General features: G+C 49.2%; 1 protein-coding gene across 1 annotated transcript; it reads left to right on the forward strand.

The window, feature by feature from the left end:
- The first annotated feature begins 2,538 nt into the window (after positions 1-2,538).
- LOC118090892 (Golgi-associated RAB2 interactor protein 1A-like) lies at positions 2,539-18,665 on the forward strand. The gene is made up of 6 exons (XM_035127223.2): positions 2,539-3,658; positions 3,845-4,023; positions 5,141-5,396; positions 7,905-8,017; positions 9,627-9,685; positions 16,201-18,665. Exons 1-6 carry the CDS (start codon positions 3,518-3,520, stop codon positions 16,422-16,424), a joined length of 972 nt encoding a protein of 323 aa, XP_034983114.2. The 5' UTR covers positions 2,539-3,517; the 3' UTR covers positions 16,425-18,665.

Raw genomic sequence — 18,665 nt, forward strand, 5'->3', positions numbered from 1 at the left:
AGAAAGGGGGCCTGGCATGCCGGCCTCTGGCCCTCTCTCTCTTTGGGGGTCCTCCTGTGTGCAGAGCGGGGCTCCCCTTACTTTCGCGAGAGGCGGAGGCTGGTGGCCAGCGGTGTAGGCCAGTCGGAGCCTGCTCTTGGGCCCATCCTGCACAGCCCCATTTAGTTTCAGAGCAGATTCTCTAGCTGAGTTTATTTCCAGCGCCTGCTGAAAGCATTCTTCCTTACAGATGCTGATCCGAATTTTAAGCGGGTGTAGGGTTTTAACTTTTTGAGTGTTTTAACACATTGTAATCTTTTCCCTTTGTTTCCCTTACTTTATCTTTCTGCAAACCTCTCAGAGACCTTTATTATTATTATTAACAGTGAAGCGTTTATAAATTTTGGGGAACAAATAAAATGAATGCACCTGATTTTGAGAAGGCTGAAATATTAATCTGAGAGGCCTGCAAATGGTGTGTTGGGGTTGAATCTGAAGCTGCCTCTGAGAGCCAGTGCGGTATGTAGTTTATTATGAAATATAAAATATCCTTGTTATTGTTTGCCCTCCCATCAGATGTCAAACAGATAAACAACTATCTGACTTTTAGAAGACATCTGAAGGCAGCTCTGTATAGGGAAGTTTTTTAAAAAAAATGTTGGATGATTTGTGGCATTTTATATTTTTATATTGTGCTGGAAGCCTCCTAGAGTAGCTGGGACAACCCAGTCAGGCTGCAAATTCTTCTTCTTCTTAGAATCATTGAATCATAGAGTTGGAAGAGACCACACGGGCCATCCAGTCCAACCCCCTGCCAAGCAGGAAACACCATCAAAGCATTCTTGACATATGGCTGTCAAGCCTCTGCTTAAAGACCTCCAAAGAAGGAGACTCCACCACACTCCTTGGCAGCAAATTCCACTGCCGAACAGCTCTTACTGTCAGGAGTTCTTCCTAATGTTTAGGTGGAATCTTCTTGCTTGTAGCTTGAATCCATTGCTCTGTGTCTTCTTCTTCTTCTTCTTCTTCTTCTTCTTCTTCTTCTTCTTCTTCTTCTTCTTCTTCTTCTTCTTCTTCTTCTTCTTCTTCTTCTTCTTCTTCTTCTTCTTCTTCCAGGTACCTAGGAGAGAGCAGGCTTCAAATGCCACCCCCATTTCCCATGAGAAGCTCTTTCAGTGACCTGGGGGTGGTGTCACCCACTGTCACCCACTGTCTTCTCTCAGCCTGACCCTACCTCACAGGGTTGTTGTAGGGCTTCAGTGAGGAGAACCATGTTAGGCACCTTGAGCTTGGAGGAAAAGCTGAGATTTAAGTGCAGTAAATTTAGATAACAAGGAGAGGGTGGGGCTTCTGGGGCCAAAATCAGAGGTGTGAGATGTTTTGTCCTTTCAGGAGCAAGTCCCAGATCTGTGCCCCCATCACCATGCAGTGGGTGGTGAAGATATACCTCCTGGGCCTGATGTTCTCTCTGCTGTCTCTGCTCTTCGGACTGATGGGCTTCCTGGGAGATTTGATGCCCCCCCAGGGGCTGGACTCCTGCCTCCCCGGCCGGTGGGCGGAATCGGAGGGCGGCAGCCTTGCGGATGGAGCCCCCCCAGGCCTCTCGGGACACAACAAGCTCAGGACAAGCAAAGAGACTGGCTCCTCCTACACATGAGCCGAGGGGCTTCGCAGACGGCAAACCAAAGTGTCACGGATTATGTGGGGTTTTTTTGGGGGAGGGATGGGGTGAACGTGGATGGGGCTGGGTTTGTATGTGCCTTTGCCAACCTGCCCTGGCGAAAGAGGGGGCTGGCAGCAGAAGCCCAGCTGGCCTGGGGGAGGAAGATGCCCCCACTTGGGAGACTTATGGGGGCAGGTGTTGGAACCCCTGCGGATCGATTTGGAGACGTTGCCCTTAGCCCCACAGCAAGCCCAGACTCCTCAAAAGGGACACCTATTGATCTTCTGCAGCGGGACACGGAGAGGAACACTGAGGACTAGCGACTTAGGGCCAAGAATGTGGCTGGCTTCTTCCGCTTCAGAGCCTTTTCAAAATACAGAAGGCCTTGATTCTCCGCAAACTGGGCTGCGTCAGACTCACTGAGATCTAGACTCTTGGCTACACACACAGAAAAGGTGTGCCCTGTGGCTGAGCCTGGCTGTTGGGCGGACCTGCATTTGGCACAACTTGGGGTGCAGGAAAGGTCACCCCACATTGCAGTGAACATGGTGGGAACCTCACCCTCCTAGATTTCCAGAGCAATATTCTGGGCTCCCTTCATAGAAACATTCTCCCCTGTTGTTCGGCCCAATAATGGATCTGTGTTCTCATCCTGTGAAAGTTTGCAAGGAATCTGTTTACTTACTCCAAGATTTAGTCATGCTGTCGCCAGCCCACCTGCAAGCAGCAGTTGGTGGAAGAGTCTTGCTGGACTGCGGATCATTTATTATTATTAGTATTTTTTTGGGGGGGCTCAGGGGGTCCCTAATTGCTCCCCTGGAAGGGAGGGCAGCTGTGGGCAAGACAATTCCAGGGGCTGGGCGGCAGCGGGGGGGGGGGGGGGCTGGAGAAGAGAAAGATACCTACGCCTGGTGTTGCCAGGCTGCCCTGCTCTTCTTGAGGTGCTTCAAACAAAATCCCTGTGCTTTTAATATCTGTGGTTTACGAAGACACCCCTAAAAGGATGCTATTTTGTCTGGAAGGAGCAAAGTCAGCTGCAAAGGAAGGGCTCTCACATGCCCCCTGGTGGCAGCTGCTAAGAGTTTTAATGGAACCAGCTAAGAGTCTTTTTAAGGACAGACTTGGGGGAATTCTAGCCTTTTTGTGCTCCAAATCACCTCCTGGATCTTCTGATTTTGATGGAAAAGCAGAAGGCTGTATTCTAAATTCTTCGCTGCCTCTCCCCCTCCGAAGAAAGAAGGATGGACATTTTAAGCCTGTTGAGCTGGCCTCTCTTGAAAGGGAACGTTTGTGATTACTTCAATAAATGGCAACTCTTTTTAAATATATGTGAAATTCAAAATGCGAGCTCTTTATTTGTGGGGAGGGAAATTTTTTTGGAGCAGGAAAACGGGGTGCTTTAAAAAGCTCCCCCCGTCACCCCCACTTGCTGGCAAGGGGTTCTGGTTTTGTGAAGGAAGGGTGACTGATTTCAAAATATGCCTTAAGAATAAATCAGTTGAAGTGTTCCTCCTCTGCAGAGGACAGGTATGGAAAACCCCCGTGAATGTTTATGATTGAAGAAGCATTCTGTGCTACCCAGAAGCTTACTTCCAGAAGGGCTAAAAGGAACAGAAACACACGCACACACCCCTTCTTGTGACTGGCTGTGTTGCTGATGCCTCCGCTGGGCAGCAACTGCCCCCTCACAGGAACAGCCCCCCCTTGCTGGCCAGTGTGACATCACAGCTTCAGCCAGGTAGCCCCGCCCCTCAGCAGGGTGTCATCGCTGATGCTGCAGCAGAGGAGCCCGGATGCTGCTGGCTGGCTGGGCCAGGGAGGGCCGAGAGTGGCAACCGAGGCCCCCCCGAGGCATGCTCACCCCCTTGAGTGCCCATGTCTAGAGGGGCCTTGGCTCGCAAGCACAGTGCTGGGGAGGAGCTGGGCCTGGAAGGGGGCCTGCTCTGCCAGCTGGTCCGCTCCCCGGATTACAACCTGTTTCCCAACTCAGCGGTCTTTGAGAGCAACTTCATCCAGGTAGCTCTCCCCCCCCCCCCCGGGAGGTTTTTAAGCAGAGGTCAGATGGCCACCTGCCAGGGATGCTTCAGCTGACATTCCTGCATTGTAGGGGGTTGGACTAGATGGCCCCTGGGGGTCCCCCCTTCCAACTTGTGATTTTAGCCTGGTTTGGGCCGGGGGGTGGTGCTTGCTTTTATTCGACAGGTGACAAAGAAGGGGAAATGGGTGGACATCACGAATTCGCCCACCATCGTGACCATGGGAGTGACTTCCTCGGACCCCTGCCTACCACTCCCCAACGTCTTGCTGATGGGGCGCCACAGGGTCCCGAGCCGGAGGAGCCACAGCAAGGCTTTAAGGCTTCCCCCTCTAGAGCTGACCAGGTAAAGTGTAGAAAAGGGATCTGTTGCTATAGTCTAGCACTTTTGCAACTCTTAGCTCTCCCTCTGGGGGTGATAAGAGGAATAACCCAAGATAGGCGAGTTTGACTCGGTACGGCCTTGATTTTTGTATCGTTTATTGACGATAGCACAGTTATTTCACAAAATCCTGGGTGTCAGGTGGTTTATTCATTCACTTCTTTTTATTTATTGCATTCTGCATCACTCAAGGTGGCATACATAGTGAGGTAGCTTAGGCAGAGAGGCAGAGTCTGGCCCAATATGAGCTTCACAACTGAGGGGGGATTCGAAACCAGGTCTCTCCCGTGTCCTCAGGGCTGGATTTAGATCCGATGAAGCCCTAAGCTCCTGAAGGTAATGGGGCCCTTTCTATGTCCAGCTGTCTTTTGTCAGCAGCAAATGGTCACTGGTTTTTGTGTTGAATATATGCTATATGGTAATTTATGGACCTAATAGGGATCTACTGTAAAGCCATTTGCACCTGTTGCCATGCAACCCGTCCATGCAGAATGTAGGCACCCTATATATAGAAAGGAGCAAACCAGGGATATTTTAGGGAGGAGGCTAGCAGGCGGGGACCATGACTTGCATCATAGGCGCCTACACAATACAAAACAATACAAATACAAACAATACAATACAAATAATAACAATAATAATAATAATAATAATAATAATAATAATAATAAATTATTATTTCCCCAGCCACTCTGGGTGGCTTCCAACAGAAGAATAAAATAATCGATTAAACATTAAAAGCCTCCCTAAACAGATGTCTTCTAAAAATCTGGTAGCTGTTTGTCTCTTTGACATCTGATGGGAGGGCATTCCACAGGGCGGGCGCCACTACCGAGAAGGCCCTCTACATACAGTGTTGCTGTATGTAGGTTATATTTTATGTTTTTTATCTTATATTTTGGAAATGTACATCCAGTTTTTTTCCTTTAATTTTTTTGGGGGGCCCCTAAGCTAGAGCTTGTTTGGCTTATACATAAATAGGGCACTGCATGTCCTAATCCACCCCTCTCACCACACTGTTTCTGAGCCTCCCCTGCCTAGCAGCGCCCGTATCCTGACCGGTTCCGCCGCTTTGCCCCAGGCTGCTCCCCCTGCGCTACGTCCGCCTGTCCGTCCACGATGAAGCCCAGCGCATCCTGCGCGTTCAGACTGTGACGGGGAAGGTCTACTACCTGCAGCTGCACCAGGAGCACCCCCGCGCCGTCTTTGCCCTGTGGAGCCGCCTGGCCGAGATCCTGCAGAAGGGTCTCTCCATCACCACCAAGGACCCCAACATTCGCATCCGCCACAGCTTGGTCCCCAGCGCCAGCAGCCCCTCCAGCACCTCCTCGGGTGAGGTAAGGAGGCTGCTCTTCTTGCAAACTCCGGCAAAGGGAAGGACACGGTCCGAGGTCTTGCCGGGGGGGTGGGTGGGTGGTTCTTGTGAGATGTGATCCATGAGAGGCAGTCAAGTACAACATTCCTTGTAATGCCAGAGAAGACATGCGAGGGAATGTTTGGTCCAGCCAGTCGAAACTTCTTGTTTCTCCTGGCTGGAGCATCCTTCCTTTGCACATGTGATAGAACAGGGGTAGGCAACCCAGTGGGACGCAGGTGGCGCTGTGGGTTAAACCACTGAGCCTAGGGCTTGCTGATCAGAAGGTCGGAGGTTCGAATCCCTGTGACGGGGCGAGCTCCTGTTGTTCAGTCCCAGCTCCTGCTGTTCAGTCCCAGCTCCTGCCAACCTAGCAGTTCAAAAGCACGTCAAAGTGCAAGTAGATAAATAGGAACCGCTACAGTGGGAAGGTAAACAGCGTTTCCATGTGCTGCTCTGGTTTGCCAGAAGCGGCTTTGCCATGCTGGCCACATGACCTGGAAGCTATACGCCGGCTCCCTCGGCCAATAATGCGAGATGAGTGCGCAACCTCAGAGTCAGTCACGACTGGACCTAATGGTCAGGGGTCCCTTTACCTTTACCTTTAGGCAACCTAAGGCCCGTGGGCCGGATGCGGCCCAATCGCCTTCTCAATCCGGCCCACGGATGGTCCGGGAAGCAGCATGTTTTTACATGAGTAGAATGTGTGCTTTTATTTAAAACTAGCTGGCCCGGCCACGCATTGCTGTGGTTCTTTCCTGTGATTCCCCCCACTCTGTCCGGTTCATCCCTCCACCCCCACCCCCGGTTCATCCCTGTGACTGTCCCCACCCTGTTCCGACCCATGAGCTATCGAGCCCCCTCCCCCCCACCCCCGCGGCACATCCATGTGACTGGCCCCGCTGTGAAAGGTGTGGTTTTTTGATAATTTTTAAATGCTAGATCCCTCCCTGATGGGCAAGGTATGTTGTGCCCAAATTTGTTGCAGTGCGGTGCAGCGGTTACAGTGAAAGGCTGGGACATCTGCGCACGCAATGCCTACATTTTTATATATATATAGATACACCACTTGATTGTGCGGGGAGAAAAACCTCAAATCAGGTTACAAAAGATAAACCCGGAAGAATTTGCTGCAATGCTTTAAAATGTACAAAAAGTTAAAATACAGGCAAACCCCCATTTATGTGGGGGTTACATTCAGATGCATTTAAGTGAAAGAGGGTATATTTGAAACACCATTGGAAAAGCCTGCAAACTCCCTGTTCCGCCTTTGGCCTCTTTTTGTGAAATTTTTTGGTCGCTTCAGGGTTTCGCATGATGTGCGTGTGGGCAGACAGGCACATACCAGATGCGCCTAAAATGCTCACTGCCTCTACTGAAACAGGCTAGAATTCATGCCAACCTTCTTGGCATCTGGGCAGGTTGGTCTAAACAGAAGCTGCTTTTATTAGGCACCAGAAAGAATGCATTGAAGACGCATGCTTGCTATCAATAGGCAGGGAGTTCCAAATCGGGTTCTTGCAAATGCAGAACAGATATTACATGGTTTTCCTGCTTCTCATTTAATCCCCACAAGAACCCTGTGACGGTTTGGCTGAGAGGCAGTGGCTGTGAAAGTGAGCCTCCCTTCCAAGTGGGAATGGATTAATCCATTCCAGACTTTTAAAAACAACCCCTAAAAAAGCAATTTAACATCAATTTTACCATCTAATGAGACCATTGTTCCATAAAATGAAAGCAATAGTCAATGCACTCTACTATAAAATAAATAAGACAGTATTGTAGATGATAAAAATAAAAATTATTTCCCCCCCCCTATCCTGCACTGATGATAGTCATTGTTTGGATGGGGGGCTTTTATCCATTTCTGCAGTCATACAATCAGTCAGTCAATCAATCAATCAATAGCTGAACTGGGTTCCACACAGTCACAAAAACAAATTAACTGAAAAAGCCTCAAAAACAAAAACGCAAAATAAAAAGCAAAAACAAAAGCAGCAAACTTATCCATTCTGGAAGTCCGTTTGACTTCCGAAATGTTCAAAAACCAAGGTGTGGCTTCTGATTGGTGCAGGCGCCCCAGAAACAATAGCCGACAGCCGCATCGGACATTTGGCTTCTGAAAAACGTTAGAAAACCGGAACACTTACTTCTGGGTTTTCGGTGTTTGGGAACCAAGGCGTTTGAGAACCAAGGTACCACTGCAAAACAATATTTAATCATCCATTCGAATCTAATAGTAAACCGTAAAATTAAACACCTGCAAATAATAATTTGAAGAATGGTCAATTGGTGCTTGTTTTGTAACTTTGGCAGTGTTTTGCTGCAAACAGCTTTGATATGCATTTTTATGACAGAGCGGCATACAGATATTTGTTATAAATAAATGAACTGGGTGGGGGGCAGCCAGGGGGAAACGGGAGTGCCTTGGATTCACAGCAGCCTCTCTGGTTCTCTCTCTCTCTTCCCCCCCCCCACGTTATGGCTTCAGTATGTGGACAAGGTGTCCCGGGGAAGGAGTGCAATGAAGAAAGCAGGCAAGAAGGTGACGGGTGCCGTCGCCCACATCTCGAAAAGCCCCCCGAAGGACAAAGGGAAGAGGAAGTAAGTGGGGCTTGTTACCAACGGACACAAAATTGTAGAGCTGGGAGGGGCATTTAGCCCAACCCACTGTCGACAGTAAGAGCTGTTTGACAGTGGAACTTGCTGCCAAGGAGTGTGGTGGAGTCTCCTTCTTTGGAGGTCTTTAAGCAGAGGCTTGACAGCCATATGTCAAGAATGCTTTGATGGTGTTTCCTGCTTGGCAGGGGGTTGGACTGGATGGCCCTTGGGGTCTCTTCCAACTCTATGATTCTAACCCCATAGAATGCAGGATTCACAGCAGAAATTATCCCAGGCAGGCGGCTGCCCAACCTGAGTTAATCTAAGAACATCAGAACAGCCGTCTGGGTCAGGCCAAATGGGGCCCACCTGGCCCAGCCTCCTGTTCTCACAGTGGCCAGCCAGATGCCCATCGTGGGAAAGCAGCAAGCAGGATTCGAACACAAGGGCAACTCTCCCCTCTGGGGTTCGGAAGGGTTGCATGCATAGCCATTGTGACTCCATGAATTTGGACACCTCTTGTGTCTTCCTGATGTTTCGTCAGAATCTTTTCTTGACAGTTATGCTGTCAACTGCCCTGAAATCTACAAATGAAAGGGGGGCATGCAAAGTTAATAAATAATAATGATAATTTGGATCTGTTGGTTCAGGTCCTAACGGACGCTTCCCAGGCACAAAGGCTGGAGCGTTTTTTTGCAGGCTCGAGGGCACATTTTTTGGCACATCAAAGGGGGTGCCCTGGGAATGGTCGGCAGGCAATGAGATTGGGCAGGGCGCCACTTCCTCTGCCTGTGGCTAGCCGGGGGTGGGGGGGGCTGCCCAGGTCAGTGGGGAGGAAACTGCAGCTCTGGGCTGGAGGGACAGAAAATGGGCAAGCAGGGATCACCCACAGAGCAACAAAGTTCATTCTGTGCTGTGTGATGGCTGGGAAAGCGGAATGAGCTTTAAAGGCAAATAAATTGCTTTAGTGGTGGACGCCTTGGTTGTGATTTCTGCATTGCCGGGGGTTGGACTAGATGACCCCTGGGGTCCCTTCCAACTCTACAGTTTTGGGATTATATGCAACACATAGTTAAATGGTGGAGCTCACTGCCACCTGAGGCAGTGGTGGCCACCAACTGAGATGGCTTTAAAAAAGGATTTATGGAGGGAGGCAGCGACGCTTCTGAATCCAGTCGTTGGAAACCACGGGAGGGGAAAGAGTAGCTCTTGCTTGCTGGTTTCCCATGATGGGCACCCAGTTGGCAATTGTGAGAACAGGATGGGCCATTGGCAACCTCTTTTTATACCTCCTGTGGGAGTGAGTTCTGCTGATTAACTATCCCTGTTAAGCGAAGTTTTTAATGTTTGAAGTTTTTTCTGTTTAATATTCTGTTGGGAGCTGCCCAGAGTGGCTGGGGAAACCCAGCCAGATGGGCAGGGTATAAATAATAATAGCAATATTATTATTATTATCATTATTATTATTATTATTATTATTGTTGTTGTTGTTATTGTTATTGTTATTATTATTATTTATTAGCATACCTAAAACAGAACACAGAGCTTTGAGGTACATTCCAAATAGTTTAAGCCACATCCTTGAGTTGCATTTTGTCTTCTTCTCTGACAGGGTGTCCTTTCAGGGAGATTACAAGGACGAACTCTCTGCTTTGTCCAATGACATTAAAGGTAAGCAATTCCCCCCCCAAAAGGTGCTTATTTCCGCCAATAGCAGGCACCCACCAGACCTGCCATGAAATGCCACTGAGCAAATCTCAGGTGTGCAGAGTCAGAGGGAGGAAGGGTGGGAGGGGGGGGGGACAGACACTCAGGTCTCCTTTTCCAAAGTGGAGCAGGTGCGTGGCATGGCAAAGGCCCTCAGGATCTTCTGGGGATGAGGGTCAAAGTCAGGCATCCCCAAACTGCGGCCCTCCAGATGTTTTGGCCTACAACTCCCATGATCCCTAGCTAACAGGACCAGTGGTCAGGGATGATGGGAACTGTAGTCCAAAACATCTGGAGGTCCGAAGTTTGGGGATGCCTGGTCAAAGTTAACGGCTCTGGGCATAGAGGAGCCTTTCCCAAACCGGGTGCCCTCCAGCTGTGTTGCGCTATAACGCCCAGCCAGCACAGTGAATGGTAAAGGATGTTGGCAGCTAGAGTCCTGCAACATTTGGAGGGAGCAGGATTCTCATTGCTATGAATTTATGCAGGCCTGTCTCAAGGATATCTGGCACCCCCTCCCCCATTCCAATATCCCTCCGGCGCCCCCACCCAGGAAGAGTGGCACTGGTAACCATGTGAGCTCATGTGCACATGTGTGTGAGGTACTGCCAGAAGAACAGAGAGAGGGCAGCCCCACTCTCCCCACCTGCCACCCATATGAAGATGGCGCCGCAAGTGCGTCTCTTCCATGCCCCGTTCCGCATTCCCGCCCAGGGAAAGGCAAGCGCTGGGCAACCTCTGCGCACGCCCTGGGCAAAAACCGCGTTGCACGTGGGCTAGAGCCGCCGAAAAGCCACGTGGAGCACAGCTCTACGCGCCGGGATCCGCAACCCATACCAGCCCAGCCCGGGGCCACGTGGCGGGGCTCCTTACGTTTCTCCTTCCTCTCTGGCTGCCCGTTCGGAGCAGTGGGCCGAGGTTGGTCATGCTGGGGGCGGTGCGGGGCCTTCTCCGGCGTGCCCAGTGCACATAAGACAGTGGCGGTGGCGGCGCCCTGGTTTCTGCTTGGCTGTGCCAGGCGGGCGGGGGGTTGCAAAGGTGGAGCGAGGTGAGGCGCCTCTGGGCCCCACGACTGAGCAGCCCGGGGAAGGTGCCGGGGGAGGGAGCGGCCTGCACCGCCTTCTCCGCGAGATTCGGCCAACACAAATTCGGAATGATGCCGGAGCTCTGGAAGTGGACGAGGGCTGCGCTGCTGGTAGGGAGGAGACGCCGTGGAGGAGCCAGACTCGGGAGCCGCCGGAGCCCTTTCCGCAGCACACCACGGCCTCGCCTCCACGTGGGCGGCAAGGGGTGCTTGCTCTGCGCAGCTCCCCCACTCGCTGGGGCACCCCTCAGAGGCCGGTCAGAGGTTGGCGCGCCAGTCAGCCCAATAGGAAAGATGGCTCTGAATTTATGTATTGCTAGCTCGAGTTAAGGCATTAAAGCACAATGTTAAAAACAGATTAAAACAACCTCCAGGCGCAAAACGAAGGTGCGTCCTTAAGGACATGTACCTTGAGCGGCGAAAGCCCAGAGCAAAGAGGTGTGTCTCTGCTATGGGATGGAAGCAGAGTAATGAAGGTGTCAGGCACACCTCTGTGGGGAGGGAGGCCCACAGCTTAGAGGCCGCAACAGAGAAAACCCTCTCCCTCGGGATGCCAACCCCAAGTCTCTGGGGGTGGAGGAACCATCATGAGCCCCCCCTCTGCCAATCCCAGCACCCAAAAGGGCCTGTATGGAAGGAGGTGGCCTTTCAGATACAGTGGTACCTTGGTTCTCGAACTTAATCCATTCTGGGAGTCCGTTCGACTCCTGAAACCGTTTGAAAAGCAAGGTGCGGCTTCCGGTTGGCTGCAAGAGCTTCCTGCACTCAATCGGAAGCCATGTCGGGCGTTCAGCTTCCGAAAAACGTTTGCAAACTGGAACACTCTCTTCTGGGTTTTGCAGCATTCAGGAGCGGATTTGTTTGGATGCTAAGCTGTTTGACTACCAAGGTACCACTGTATTTGCAGCCCGAGTCATTTGGGGCTTTAAACACCAACACAAAGCTCTTGAATTGGGCCTGGAAATGAACCGCCAACCAGTGTAGCTGTTTTAAAATGGGGGTTATATGAGAACCCCAGACAGGAATCCAGCTGCTGCATTTGGGGGTGGCTGCAGTTTCCGAGGCGTCTTCAAGGGCAGCCACACGTAAATGGTTTTGCAGTAGCACCGCCTGGAAGTTACCAGTGCCTGGAGTCCACAGGCCAACTTGTCTCTTTCCAAAGGGGGCCACTGGTGGTTTAGGGACACTGGTGGCGCTGTCGTCTAAACCCCTGAGCCTCTTGGGCTTGCCGGTCAGAAGGTCAGCAGTTCAAATCCCAGCAACGAAGTAAGCTCCCGTCGCTCAGTCCCAGCTCCTGCAGTTCGAAAGCATGTCAAAGTGCAAGTAGATAAATAGGTACCAGTCCGATGGGAAGGTAAACGGCATTTCTGTGCACTCTGGTTTCCATCACGGTGTCCCGTTGCAACAGAAGCGGCTTAGTCCTGCTGGCCACATGACCCGGAAAGCTGTCTGTGGACAAACGCCAGCTCCCTTGGCCTGAAAGCGGAGATAAGCGCTGCAACCCCAGAGTCGCCTTTGACTGGACTTAACCGTCCAGGGGGCCTTTCCCTTTCCCTTTTTAACTGGCGTCTCACAAATTCCCCAGCTGAGCCAAGAGGCTCCTTCCGTTTTAACAGAGCAGCTGTAGCTGCCGATAGGATGGAGACTCCAGAAGAGGAACCGCTGAGACAGAAAATGGGTCCCAGAATCTTCTGGAGAGGAAGAAGGAACTCCTTTTCCTAACTGGGCACCAGAAACTCCCACTCTCAGCGCAACCTCTGCAGTGCAAGGAGCTGGAGCCCCCAGACAGGGCTGGTTTAACCTTTTGGGCACTGATTAATCCAGATTAGTGGTTCTAGATTTGGGATTGTTAACAGAAGGAAGCACTTTGCTGCTTATTTAATTGCATCCATATCCTGGCTTTTCCTCCAAGGACCACAAGGGGGCATTTGTGGTTTCCTCCCCCTCCTCATTTAATCCTCCCAAGAACCCTGTAAAGTAGATTAGACTGAGAGATGGCAGCGACCGGCCCCCAGGGACACCCCCTGTGAGTTTTGGGTCAAGTGGGAATTTGAACCCTTGTCTCTCAGGACCTAGTCCTCATTTAATTCCCACAACAGCCCTGGGAGGTGGGTTAGGCTCACAGGCAGTGAATGACCCCAGCACACACAGTGAAAGCTTCAGGGCTGAGGGGGGATTTGAACCTGAGTCTTTCCCAGGTCCTAGTCTGGCACTCTGACCACTACTCCATGCTGACTCCCTTGCTCAGACTAAGACCCATCAGACCAGATTTTCTGTGACCACCTATAGCCACAATTTTATTTGCCCTCCTCTGTCGGATAAAACTGCATTGCCCAGAGGCTGCTAATACATTTTATTTATCTGATGAAATTTACAGCGCGCTTGGTTGTAGAAAACCTCAAAGTGGTTTGCGAAAATAATAAAACAGTCTGATTATTATTGGCAATTAAAATATTCAACAGCGATGAATCTAGCATACATAAAATCAGCAGCTGAGTTATTTTTATTTAGGTCAACATCCTTTTTTACTTTTGGTTACAGGTAGGTAGCCGTGTTGGTCTGGATCGAAGTAAAATAAAAAAATTCCTTCAGTAGCACCTTAAAGACCAACTAAGTTTTTATTTTGGTATGAGCTTTCGTGTGCATGCACACTTCTTCAGATACAGTGAAATGGAAGTTTCCAGGCACTTATGTAGGGAAGGGGTGGGGAGGGGTGGGGATGGGGAGGGGGGATCACTCAGAAGGGTGGTGGAAATGGGTGATTGACTGGCTGATAGCTGTTGATGACCGCAAACGACTGCAAATGGTTTTGCATGAAAAAGCAAGGGTTGAGATGGCTGAAGATCGCTTATCATGTATAATGAGATAAGAACCCGATATCTCTGTTCAAACCAGGTCCCTCCATGGTTTTGAGCTTGGTGATAAGTTGCAATTCAGCAACTTCTCTTTCCAGTCTATTTCTGAAATTCTTTTGTAGTAAGACAGCTACTTTGAGATCTTGTATAGAATGTCCTGGGAGATTGAAGTGTTCTCCTACTGGTTTTTCTGTCTTCTGGTTCCTGATGTCAGATTTATGTCCATTTATCCTTTGGCGTAGGGTTTGGCCTGTTTGTCCAATATAGAGAGCTGAAGGGCACTGTTGGCATTTGATGGCATACACAATGTTAGAGGATGAGCAATTAAATAGTCCTGAGATGGTATGTTGGATGTTGTTGGGGCCAGTAATGGTGTTGTCTGGGTGTATGTGGCAGCAAAGTTGGCATCTGGGTTTATTGCAGGCTCTGGTACCAGTGTCCATGTTAAGTCTGGTGGTTGTATTATTGTGGGTGAGGACAACAGACCCTGGAAACCTTCCACCAGACATTCAATGACTTTCACCCCACCATCAACCTAACAATGAACCAATCTATGCAAGAAATACATTTTTTGGACACTACTATAAAAATACAGGATGGACATATAGACACCACCTTATACAGAAAACCAACTGACCGACAAACATATCTACATGCTTCTAGCTACCATCCCAAACATAACAAACAATCCATCGTATACAGCCAGGCCTTACGTTACAACCGCATCTGTTCCAACTCTACAGACAGAGAATCTCACCTAAGAGATCTACAGCAAACCTTTTTAGAACTAAAATATCCACCTGATGAAGTTAAACAACAGATCAACAGAGCCAGACAGATACCTAGAGAGAACCTGCTGCAAGACAGACCCAAAAAAGAAAATAACAGAACACCACTAGTCATCACATACAGCTCCCAAGCTAAAACAGTACAACGCATCATCAGAGATCTACAGCCTCTCCTGGACAATGACCGCTCCCTTTCTCAAGCTCTGGGAGGAAGACCTTTCATTGCCTACAGACAGCCACCCAATCTTAAACAACTCCTCACCCACAATAATACAACCACCAGACTTAACATGGACACTGGTACCAGAGCCTGCAATAAACCCAGATGCCAACTTTGCTGCCACATACACCCAGACAACACCATTACTGGCCCCAACAACATCCAACATACCATCTCAGGACTATTTAATTGCTCATCCTCTAACATTGTGTATGCCATCAAATGCCAACAGTGCCCTTCAGCTCTCTATATTGGACAAACAGGCCAAACCCTACGCCAAAGGATAAATGGACATAAATCTGACATCAGGAACCAGAAGACAGAAAAACCAGTAGGAGAACACTTCAATCTCCCAGGACATTCTATACAAGATCTCAAAGTAGCTGTCTTACTACAAAAGAATTTCAGAAATAGACTGGAAAGAGAAGTTGCTGAATTGCAACTTATCACCAAGCTCAAAACCATGGAGGGACCTGGTTTGAACAGAGATATCGGGTTCTTATCTCATTATACATGATAAGCGATCTTCAGCCATCTCAACCCTTGCTTTTTCATGCAAAACCATTTGCAGTCGTTTGCGGTCATCAACAGCTATCAGCCAGTCAATCACCCATTTCCACCACCCTTCTGAGTGATCCCCCCTCCCCATCCCCACCCCTCCCCACCCCTTCCCTACATAAGTGCCTGGAAACTTCCATTTCACTGTATCTGAAGAAGTGTGCATGCACACGAAAGCTCATACCAAAATAAAAACTTTTTTACTTTTGTTATTGAAAATTTTGGGGGGTGTTATTGAATGTTTTGGGGTGTATGTTACATTTTGTGTAAACTGATGAGTAGTTTTTCTAATAATTTTTCATTTTTAAGCGATAAATCTAAAAACCCATCCTCATTACTGAGATCTGCGTAGACTCATCTCAACAAAAACGTTACTCGGTGCCGAAAAGCCATGTCAATAGGCAGGGAGTTCCAAAATGTACGGTGATCATGAGCATAGCTGCCAAGTCTCCCGTTTTCCCCGGGAAACCCCCGTTTTTCCAGCTGTCCCCAGCCAAAAAAACCGGGTTTTTTTGTTTTCCCCCAGTTTATTCTGGCACGGCGGCCATTTTGGAACTGGGCGGAGCATACTCAGAAGCGACTTTTGATGCTGCTCTGCCCAGTTCCAAAATGGCTGCAGCGCGACTTCTGGTGCGGTAGCCATTTTGGAACTGGGCACAGCAGCATCAAAAGTCACTTCTGAGCATGCTCCGCCCAGTTCCAAAATGGCCACCACGCTACTTCCAGTATGCTAATTTCGGTCCGGTCCCTTATTTTTCAGAGAGGAACTTGGCAGGTATGATTATAAGGCACCTGTAGCAGTGCCAGCTCCACAGTTTGGAGCGGTGAGGAGGGCATATATATATATATATAGGGCCTGGTGTTTGGGGTGGCCTCATGCCTGCCCCCTTAATTCCACCTTTCAGGGGCGCCTTTGTGGTGCAACCTGAGCCCTCCCACCTCCTTCACCCACTTTCCTGTGCTCTGCCCCTCAGTGCTGTTCTACGACATGCCTGCCCCCCTGGTCTGCGCCCGGTGCAAAGGGCGTCTCTCCAAGATGTCCCGCCGGCACAGCCGAGAGCTCAGGACCTGTGAGAGGGATTTGGACCTCCTGCCATGGATGGACAGCAGGAGCTACGGACTCTGGCAGCAAGAGACACCTACGTGGCTGCAGCCCCTTAACCGACTGAGCAGCCTGGCTGCCGCAGGCCTGAAGTAGAGAGGCGGGCAGAGGCGCCGGAGATGAAGGCTGGGCAGCGATGGCACTGGGAAAACTGAGGCGCCGGCTGGCAGAGACTAGAGAGAGAAATCCAAAGCGTAATAAAACTATATGGCTGGGTGTGAGCAGCATGGTGGCAGCACTTTTTGGGGGGTGGTGGTGGTGGCTTGGCGTTTCCAGCTTATGTTCCTGCCCCTGCTGAGGTGCCCCCTTTCTTGTCCTCATGCCAGGGAGGATGAAGGGAAAGTGGCCAGAAACGGCCCCCCGCTGCAATTTCTAGCATTCACAGGGCTGGGAGAATGTACAATACTACCTTGGTTCTCAAACGCCTTGGTACTCAAACAACTTAGAACTCACACACTGCAAACCCGGAAGTAACTGTTCCGGTTTGCGAACTTTTTTCGGAAGCCGAACGTGCTCCGTTTTGAGTGTTATGCTTCCGATTTGAGTGTTACGCTGAGGTCCGTCTGTTTTTACTTTTTTTTTTGGTGTCTGTGTGTGTTTTTGCGGTTCTTTTTTCTTTTGTTTTTGTGCCTGTGTGGAACCCAGTTCAGCTCCTGATAGACTGATTGTGTGACTGCAGTACATTGTGTATTGCTTTTGTTTTATGGATCGATGGTCTCGTTAGGTAGTAAAAATTCATGTTAAATTGCTGTTTCAGGGGTTGTTTTCCAAAGTCTGGAACGGATTAATCCATTTTGCATTACAGTGGTACCTCTACTTACGAACAACTCTACTTACAAATGTTTCTACTTACGAACTGAGCTCCATCTGCCATCTTGGATGCGGTTTAGATAGGATTTTTTCTACTTACAAATTTTTAGATAGGGTTCTCCCAATGCATTCCTATGGGATTCGACTTACAAATTTTTTCGACTTAAGAATGTGCATTCGGAACGCATTAAATTCGTAAGTAGAGGTACTTTCTATCTCATAGCATGCCTTGGTTTTGGAACGGACTTCTGGAATGGGTTAAATTTGGGATCCAAGGTACCATTGAATGTGCCTACCCTCTCATAGAATTGTAGGGTTGGAAGGAACCCCCAAGGGTCCTCTAGTCCACTCCCCTGCAATGTAGGAATCTCAACTAGATCCTACATGACAGATATCTATCCAACCTCTGCTTAAAAATGTTCAGCGAAGGGTGTCCACCACTCTTCCTGGAATCCTTCCTCTGGGTAGGTTATGACTTCTCACGCTAGGTTCCTTTTTGCAAGGAGCATGGAAGAGGCTGGCGTAGCTTTCCTCCAAAGAATCCTGTGTGTCTCCTGTTAGAAATCCACAGAATTCCCCAGGATTTCTTGGCACAACGGCTATTAAGCCAGATATACAGGTGAAACTCGGAAAATTAGAATATCGGCGAAAAGTGCATTTATTTCAGTAATGCAACTTAAAAGGTGAAACCAGTATATGAGATAGATGCAGAACATGCAAAGCAAGATATGTCAAGCCTTTATTTGTTGTAATTGTAATTCTTTGTCGTTAGGCGGGTCAATTATGAATGGAATGTAATTAATGAAATAGCAGTGTTTATTTTTGTATTATTGTAACGATTTGTTTTATTACTGTGGAATTTCCAAAAGAAAGCATTTGTAAAAATTAAAAGAAAGATGTTGTTGTTTAGTCGTTTAGTCGTGTCCGACTCTTCGTGACCCCATGGACCATAGCACGCCAGGCACTCCTGTCTTGCACTGCCTCCCGTAGTTTGGTCAAACTCATGTTCGTAGCTTCGAGAACACTGTCCAACCATCTTGTCCTCTGTCGTCCCCTTCTCCTAGTGCCCTCAATCTTTCCCAACATCAGGGTCTTTTCCAAGGATTCTTCTCTTCTCATGAGGTGGCCAAAGTATTGGAGCCTCAGCTTCACGATCTGTCCTTCCAGGGAGCACTCAGGGCTGATTTCCTTAAGAATGGATAGGTTTGATCTTCTAGCAGTCCATGGGACTCTCAAGAGTCTCCTCCAGCACCATAATTCAAAAGCATCAATTCTTCGGCGATCAGCCTTCTTTATGGTCCAGCTCTCACTTCCATACATCACTACTGGGAAAACCATAGCTTTAACTAGACGGACCTTTGTCGGCAAGGTGATGTCTCTGCTTTTTAAGATGCTGTCTAGGTTTGTCATTGCTTTTCTCCCAAGAAGCAGGCGTCTTTTAATTTCGTGACTGCTGTCACCATCTGCAGTGATCACGGAGCCCAAGAAAGTAAAATCTCTCACTGCCTCCATTTCTTCCCCTTCTAT

Source organism: Zootoca vivipara, chromosome 10 (genome assembly GCF_963506605.1).
Source record: "Zootoca vivipara chromosome 10, rZooViv1.1, whole genome shotgun sequence".
Taxonomy (NCBI): domain Eukaryota; kingdom Metazoa; phylum Chordata; class Lepidosauria; order Squamata; family Lacertidae; genus Zootoca; species Zootoca vivipara.